The sequence below is a fragment of the Brachycentrus maculatus genome, unplaced genomic scaffold, assembly GCF_059751285.1.
Source record: "Brachycentrus maculatus isolate JH-2025_06_01 unplaced genomic scaffold, ASM5975128v1 h1tg000081l, whole genome shotgun sequence".
Classification (NCBI taxonomy): domain Eukaryota; kingdom Metazoa; phylum Arthropoda; class Insecta; order Trichoptera; family Brachycentridae; genus Brachycentrus; species Brachycentrus maculatus.
Window position 1 is genome coordinate 4736512 of NW_028280835.1, and position 8825 is coordinate 4745336.

The window sequence follows — 8825 nt, forward strand, 5'->3', positions numbered from 1 at the left end:
ACATTTGTCAGCAGATATTTATAAATAAAAAAGGGATATCAAATTTAGATAAAATTGATATCTGGAGTCGAGCAGTTCGCCTTCTTACATAATATTGGGCTGATTGGCTACTGTACTGTGCTGTGAAGGTCCTGGACTCGAATCTCAAAGGGGTCAAAATAAATATCAGTGATTTTTCACTGTATTTATTAAATTTTACCCTAGACGCTGAACTGATCGCCTTGCCTTCGTATACAGTAATTAACGAAATTAAGGCCCACCAACATACGAAAAATCCCCCTATAACGTAGAGATAGGAACCGCGTTATCGTTGGGAGCTTTGTGTGGGGTAAATGTTTTTTTAAATTGTATTTTTACCTTAAATGACTCATTTCAGTAATTTCCGCTGATTAAAATGTAAAAATACAATTTTAAACATTAATCCCTTATAATTTTCCTTCCGATAACGCGGTACATATATCAACGTCATAGGTGGGTTTACTGTATAGCGCAGATGAATGCAATTATTTGAAGATTATATATAGCCTATGATAAAAGTTGTCCGACGTAATGTCCCCTCTCGCCTCCTCCCGCAGCCGGGAGATGCGGACATCCCCCTTCCCCCCGGTACAGGCAGAGCGCGCACGGCCGCTGCTGGGGGTGGGGGTAGTAGCCGCCGACCAGGCTGGAGGATGCTGCCAGGGTCCTGGAATAAAACAATTCTCGTTGAGCGCATAAAGCGAGCGGCGCACTGGCCGACTGTCGCTTCATGAGCTATACATAGCAGCCTGCCCAAATCTTATACCATAATTAATATATCGCTCTCTTCTTTCAAGAACGTCATAAATAAAAAAAACGTCAATTTTCAGTTGAGCATGTTTTCGGAATGCCCAGAAAATGTACTATATCCCAGAAAAAGAGGCATATTTTCAACTTAATATTTGCCCGCTACAGGGCAGAAAGTGTTGTTTTTGCATTTTGAATAAAAGGTATTGTTTAATTTTTTTTTATAAACTAAATATTTTTTAAATGTAGAAAGAACCTTCAGATTTTACCTAAAAAGATCTGTTGCACAGTAAAAAGTTCAATAAGTGGCTTGATATTTATTTTTAATACATTGGATTATATTTATAAACTTTAAAAACGTTCTCCTGAAAAATCAAGTTTTTATATTTATGACGTTCTTGAAAGGAGTGAGCGATATGTATAAGATTCTTCTCAAGTGAGAGTCGACGTTGGGGGGATCCAACATGACACGCAAAGAAGATATAGAAACTGAACCCGGTTTTGAGAAAGATATGTTATATGGTTGAGTAAGATTAGGCACATCTGAATTGAGGCGTCATCGAGCACCGTTACTATATATTGTAGGTAGGCAAGTGTGGGCACCTGTAGTGCTGGTCGAGCTGCGCCTTCTCGATGCGCTTGTCCTTGGCGCGCCGGTTCTGGAACCAGATCTTGACCTGCGTCTCGCTGAGGCGCAGCGCGGCGGCCAGCTCGAGGCGGCGCGCGCGCGCCACGTACTCCGCGCGCCGGAACTCCACCTCGAGGCGCAGCGTCTGCGCCGCGCTGAACGTCGTCCTCTGCCGCCGCGGCCGCGCGCCCGCCCGCCGCCTCCGGGACACTGCCGAATGCGTACCATCGTTAGCAACAAAATCAAACCGAGAGCCTTTGGGCGTTTGTCCACTACACGGAATTTTACCGTCCGGCACGTCAGTTAGAAAGAATGCAAGGCTGAGATAAGTATTATCGATAACATTAAGAAAGGTGTGTTGAGGTGGTTTGGACATGTGGAACGTATGAGTGAGGAAAGAACGGTTAAACAAATTTATGAGGCGAATGTAGTTGGAAAAAGAAGCAGACGAAGACCGAGGAAAACCTGGCACAATCAGATATGTCAAATACTTAAAAGCGGCCGGGTCAGGAGTCGTAATAATCGTCGGGTATGTATGAGGAGATGCATGAATGTAGAAGAGGCGAAGAATGTTTGCAAAAAGACAGAGTGGTGTGGTGTTCGATTCTCTCTGCCTACTCCTGCGGGGAAGCGGCGTGATGGTTAGTTAGTTAGCACGTCAGTTAGCGTTTTAAAACGATGATTGGCTTGTGCTTTTGTCCATCTTTCTTCGGATCGGAGCTCTTGATCTGTGCGTGAACACGTTGCGCGTAAATTCGATCACGCTTAACTGTCGTAGTCGCTTTCATTTTTCAAAACCGGACTGCCGGACGGTAAAATTCCGGGTAGTGGACAAGCGCCCTTTCCCTTTCACTGTTTTCACCGGGGTACTTCTAGAAAACTTGGTGGTGGTTTTACAATCTTGGATTTATTTAGATTAGCAGGGACAGAGATATTGAAAGCTTTTAAATGTAAATTCACAGTAAAATCGGGATAATTTTTTTTTCACATTTTCTAATAATTTTGCAACTTGGTTCATAAAAAAAATGCTTTGCAAGAGAGGTCTGTCAGGAAGCCTAGATACTCCTGTATCAGATCCGGGAATGCGGTGGGACAGCTTGCAATATCCCTTGTTCCTTTTCCTAATTGCTTTGCAAGAGAAGGTCTGTCACGAAGCCTAGATGCTTCTGTATCAGATCTGGGAATGTGGTGGGACAGCTTTCAATTTTCCTTTTCCTACCCGAGACACATTCACGGAACTTTCTTTTCTCTAACTCACTAACTATCACGCCACTTCCCGTAGGGGTAGGCAGAGAGAATAGAACGCTACACCAATCTGTCTTTGCAAACAATCTCCTCATACACACAAGCCGATTATATCGACTCCTGCCTGACCACTTTCAAGTATTATAAATACTTGATCATGCCAATTTTATTTTCTGTCTTCCTCTGCTTCTTTTGCCAACCAAGTCCGTCTCACAAATTTGTTTTACGGTTCTTTCTTCACTCATTCGATTCACATGCCCAAACCATCTCAAAACACCTTTCTTAATTCCATCGATCATGCATATATCAGCCTCGCATTCTTTCCTTATTTCACCATTCGAACGTCTATCATACATCGTTTTGCCGCACTGACATATCGCATTTCGACTGCATTCAGTTTACTTTCTCCTTCTTTTGCCAATTCCAAGCTTCACTTTTATACATTAACGTGAAAACATATTTATTTTATTTTATTTTGACCCTTGGGAGTCGAACCTGGGACCTCAAGTACGAAATACAAATGTGTTAACTACTACACTACGGTATGCAGATCTATCAGGTATAAACTATAATGAATGAATGGGGTGAAGACTGTTTCCCCGACAATGTATGGAGGTGTAAAAATAATATAATAAATCATACCAGTGGGTTCAGTGAAGCCCTGATATGATTTCCCTAACTATGGTATTGTATATCGAATGACTTGACCTATGTCACCCCCTTATTGTCGAACAATTTTCATAACCTATAAGTTCATAGTTATTTTGTTTTATGTAACAAAATACTCATATATGTAGAAATATTAAGTTACGGTTATTTTGCTGACTGTTCTATTTCAAGTACTTACCTACCTTGTTATCATACTGCCCTGGTAAGTAGAAATATGAGTTCTTTCAATTATTTGGTAGTATTTTTAAAAAAATATTTGGATCCATAATGTGTGATGGTGAACCTTATGCATATGAAAATCAGTAGCGTAAGTACATACGAGAGATGTAGAAGTTTCCAAATTACTGTTAGGCATTGTTGTTTTTTTTCTCATTTTTTTACCGTATTATTTCAAAACCATCTAAAAGGGGAGTGCAGTGTATATAAATTAGTTTGCAGGTACGGTTTGGCCATTTTTACAATATTTTACGGGTTTTGAGAAACAAAACTAAAGAATACCTAGGAATATCGTTAATTTGTGACGGTATTTCTGTACTTCGACTGATACCCTTACAAATATTTTTTACGCCAAAATATTTACTACTACCACTACCATCACGCCGTTTCTCCCCAGGGGTAGGCAGAGAAGATGGAACGCCACACTCGTATTAGATACACTCCTTGCTTCCACACATGCCACACATGTCACACATGCCCTCCGAGTACGCAGAATTTTGACGCCGCCAGATTTTAAGTTTGGATTGATCTGGTCGCGCCAAGTTTTTATCGGCTGGCCTCGTTCTGTTCTCCAGCGCACATTCGCCACATATACTTTCTTAGTCATTCTCTCGTTATCCATTCGCTCCACATGTCTATGCCACCTTTAAGAACTCTTCTTAATCTTTTCAACTATCCCTGGTTCAGTCTTTCATTCCTATCTTATATTTTCGTTTTTAATTCTGTCATACAATGATTTTCCACACATTCGTCTGAGGGAGGGCATTTCAACTGAATAATAGGTACCTAGAAATATCCTTAATTTGTGACGGTATTTTTGTAGTTCAACTGATACTTATACGAATATTTTGTAAGTCAAAATATTTACTATATTAACTCATAATACAGCATTATATGAGCGTACTATATTTATGGTTATTTTTCTCTTTTTTTGGAAATCATGTAAAATACTAATAAAAAGGGAGTTCAGTGTCTTGCTAACAAAAAATTGAATTCGTTGGTAGCGGATATCAATGTACGGAATATTTAGCGTGGGGTGGTCGATGAGGGCTAACAGATGTCGTGATTTAGTTATACCGGAAGTGACCATTAGCAGGATATAGAAACCTTTTACGTTCTTCACTACACATCAAGTATCTATACCTACAAAATTTTATTAGTAACACTGTTCGGACATGACGACGATCTTTGTCACCTAGCTTTGTGTCGTGAGAACGATAGTATTATTTCGGACAATAAGTATCATTTTAATAAAATAAAATCATGAAACCTTTTTTTTAAATATCTGTATGAATAAAAATATAAATGTTAGTTTAAGTTAATCCCCGATTGCTTTGAATTTTCAGTACAACTTTTCATTCAAATGCGCGCTTTTTTTACGTATCTGTGATAAAAGCATGATTTTTTTCAAAGATTGTTTTTCTTACGCCAAGTGCAGTGCCATCTGAAAGGGGACTCTTCCAGGTATTTTTATAAATGTGGAATTTTGTAATTGGAACAGTACAAGTAAAGTAAGTCCTCTACGTACATGATTTTTTCGTTCGGAAGTTTTTTGTGTAAGTCGAAAAAAAAATTGTGATTTTTTATACATGTATGTTATATATAATATATGTAATATGCACTAGTTTCAATAGATATATAACATATCACTCACTCCTTTCAAGAACGCCATGAATAAAAAAAACTGGATTTTTCAGGAGAACGTTTTTAAAGTTTAAAAATATAATACAATGTATTAAAAATAAATATCAAGCCACTTATTGCACTTTTTCTGTGCAACAGATCTTTTTAGGTAAAACCTGAAGGTTTTTCTCCACTTGAAAAATATTTAGTATATTTAAAAAAAAAAAAAACAATACCTTTTCTTCAAAATGCAAAAACAACACTTTCTGCCCTGTAGCGGGTAAATATTAAGTTAAAAATATGCCTCTTTTGCTGGGATATAGTACATTTTCTGGGCATTCCGAAAACATGAACAACTAAAAATTGTCGATTTTTGATTTATGACGTTCTTGAAAGGAGTGAGCGATATGTGGAAACAGAATAAAATAAGAGCGTGGAAAGAATCCCGATCGCAACATACGTGTAGCTAACAAGAAAGAAATCTAAATTATGATTTAGTAGTTAATCACATTCTGTGGACAGTAAAGGTGGAGGGAAAGGGCGTTTGTCATTACACGGAATTTTACCGTCCGGCACATCAGTTAGCGTTTTTAAACGATGATTGGCTTGGATTGGCTTGTGCTTCTGTCCATCTTTCGTCGGATTGGTGCGTGAACACGTTGCGCGTAAATTCGATCACGCTAAACTCTCGAAGTCGCTTTCATTTTTCAAAACCGGACTGGCGGACGGTAAAATTCCGGGTATGCACAAGCGCCCCAAAGGGTGCAAGGCATGAGCCAGTGCCGTTTCTCTCACTTTCCTATCAACACATATGTAAATAAACGATTTGAGAAATTTTTAATTTTTAACACGAATTCACGTGAGTCGAAATCGCGTAAGTAGAGGACTTACTGTAGGTGTTTTGTAATACTCGTATATGTGGATGAATTGATGTAACTATTCTGTTAAATTCCCGAATAAAATTATAAGATAAAATCTTTAGTTGACACCTAAATATAGTACGGATTTTGTCATCAATTTACACAATTACCTAAATATGCATATGCTATTTTTCGGGCAATACCCCTATCAGGATGGAGGTAGTATGGGTTCCGCAGCAGATGGCGGGTCGGTAGGTACCCGACCAGAACGAGGAAGAGACACCACTATCGTTTAGTCACCGAGAGGCGAGTACCTACCTACTCGGTAATCCCGGCCTGCCCAATGGACCGAATGTCCTCGATGCCGAATTCTCACAGAAATTACGTCTTCGTTGTTTTTTTTTTAAAGTTATAATGTTTCATAATATCAACTTCCGCACTATACCTGATATCGTTTTTCTTATTACACCGAAATTTCGCTCAATTTTCACTGCGTTCTTATAATGGTATCATAAATTACAAAATAGGCAAAATCATCCGATTGGCGCTTCAGTAAATGCCTAATAAATATAGTGATAATCACATTTTGAGTGTGTCCAAATCCTTGTTCACAAATGTGGCTTTCTCCACTTAGTTATTTTTACATTTTTGACATCTCAACACCACAGACGGAGAAGAATATGGAAGTCTGGGCATTTACGGGGTTGGCGGCCTGTCGTAGGCTGATTTAAGTGTGCTTATCACTTATAAACGTGAAACATTCACTATTCTACCTTAAGAACCCCTTTAATTTGCCAGGTAGAGAATTAAGGATGAGATCTCAAACTTCAGAACAAAAGGAACGTGGCTGGCTGCGCGAGACATGGTGTATGCGCACATAAAAAAAATATAGTATTGGAATAAGATTTCAAAAATATATTTATTTTGAATTTTTCAAAACTCCTTACCTTTCCATGACCTTTTTCTTTTCAAAATATATATTGATTTCGAAGAAAAATTAATTTTTTCAATACAAAAACGGTGTTTTAAGCAATGAATGCAATTACGTCAAATAGTACCTGGGTTTTAAGGAAATTATGTTGCTTTATCGTATATTGGGCCTAAAATAACAAACCACCTTATTGATTCGTCGCAGTACCCTATTCACCATTGGGTGTTGATGAGCACCAGAAGAAATATATCGCAGCTATGTAAACAAAATGTACAAGTAATTATGAAATGACTATATTTTAGCAGCGAAACGATTATAATGGAAAACGGTTCGTGCAGAATAAGTAGTTAATTGTTTACCAACTAGCGTTGTGCCGAGCTGGCGGTCAATATTGAGCGCGCCCAATGGAAGCAGATAAAAGGATTTGAGTTAGCCATCGCGTGATTTCATCCGCTGTTCATCCCTACTTAACAATAACACTCCATGTCACTCTGCTAAACCCCCCGACATTAGTAACATCACCGCGAACATGTTATTAGCCCGAGGGATGAGAGTGGAAGGAGGCATCAGGATTGTTGTCGACAAACTGTTAGATATGTATTGTCTAACTCTAACGAATCATAATTCATTTTATTTTATTTTATTTATTTAGAAATTTAACAGAACATTAACATAAATACATTAACAAGAATGAATAAAAAATAAAACAGGTAATTGTAACATTCCAATTACAAAATTTCACATATCGCTCACTCCTTTCAAGAACGTCATAAATCAAAAAAAGTTTTCGGAATGCCCAGAAAATGTGCTATATCCCAGCAAAAGCGGCATATTTTAAACTTAATATTTACCAGCTACAGGGCAGAAAGTGTTGTTTTTGCATTTTGAAGAAAAGCTACTGTTTAATTATGTTTTTAAATGCATGTATACCAAATATTTTTCAAATTGAGAAAAAACCTTTAAAAAAAGGTTTTACCTAAGATCTTTTGCACAGCAAAAAGTTCAGTAAGTGGCTTGATATTTATTTTCAATATATTGTATTGTATTTTTAAACTTTAAAAACTATATTTATTTTACCCCTCTTGGGAATCGAACCCGGGACCTCCAGAATGGTAGCCGAGCGTGCTGACAATTAGGCGGATTTTCTCATAAATTAGAATCCTAAAATATGTAAAATTGAAAAAGTAGCACTCAAAAAACTGATGTAAGGCGTAGATGTTCGGGAAATTTATAAAAGTGGAAATATCTTGAGAAATTAAGGCACTTTTACTGAGGTCATATTTTAATTTTTTGGTGAGTCATAAGTTGGCCTAATACCCCTTAAAAGGAATACGTTGGATTATGAAACACCCTGTATATTCTTTAAAAAAAAATCGGGCTTGAAGTGACGACCAGCTCTCAGCGCAGCCAGACGTTCAATGAATTATATTATTGTGAGTAGTCCCTTAAAATAAAACCACACGTGTTCTAGTGCGTCGAATTCCTACCGATGAATTTATTGGTGTAATCAATAATCAGTCTCGGTGCTGATCCATCACAAATTCAGCTAGCACCCCTCACGCACATGGAATGCAAAAATAATCCCTTCCTATTTTACTGAGCATATACCATACTCTACTCCGTGTTTTCGATCACCTGAGATGGGGTGGCTGTTGGCTCGCATTATGCTACTCACCCCCGACCTAATGAGTCGGTTCAAACCGTAATGATGGGAAACTATTTAATTGAATAAATATGAAGAATTGTCTGAATGGACACGCAAGGGTTTGATGGAAATGAATGAGTATAATAAATAGGTATTTTTATATATATTTTACTGCCATGAACAATCTATTGTATTCATTTTGATGATACAACAATGTTATACAGCTAGAACTAACGGAGATCT

The 8825-nt window shown here is 37.9% G+C and overlaps 1 protein-coding gene across 1 annotated transcript; it reads right to left on the bottom strand.

Moving 5' to 3' along the window:
- Positions 1-393: 393 nt before the first annotated feature.
- LOC148311003 (homeobox protein rough-like) lies at positions 394-8600 on the bottom strand. The gene is made up of 3 exons (XM_088257458.1): positions 8573-8600; positions 1369-1603; positions 394-685 (listed from the first exon to the last, which is right to left on the bottom strand). Exons 1-3 carry the CDS (start codon positions 8598-8600, stop codon positions 526-528), a joined length of 423 nt encoding a protein of 140 aa, XP_088113584.1. The 3' UTR covers positions 394-525.
- Between the last annotated feature and the right edge of the window lie 225 nt (positions 8601-8825).

What these genes read in the sequence shown, in the direction of transcription:
- LOC148311003 (XM_088257458.1), bottom strand. Translation starts at nt 8,600, where the DNA reads ATGCGAGCCAACAGCCACCCCATCTCAG. An exon ending in CAACAGCCACCCCATCTCAG is followed by an intron (nt 1,604 to 8,572) that starts GTGATCGAAAAC and finishes CGCATTCGGCAG; the next exon opens with TGTCCCGGAGGCGGCGGGCG. An exon ending in CAGCTCGACCAGCACTACAG is followed by an intron (nt 686 to 1,368) that starts GTGCCCACACTT and finishes GTTTTATTCCAG; the next exon opens with GACCCTGGCAGCATCCTCCA.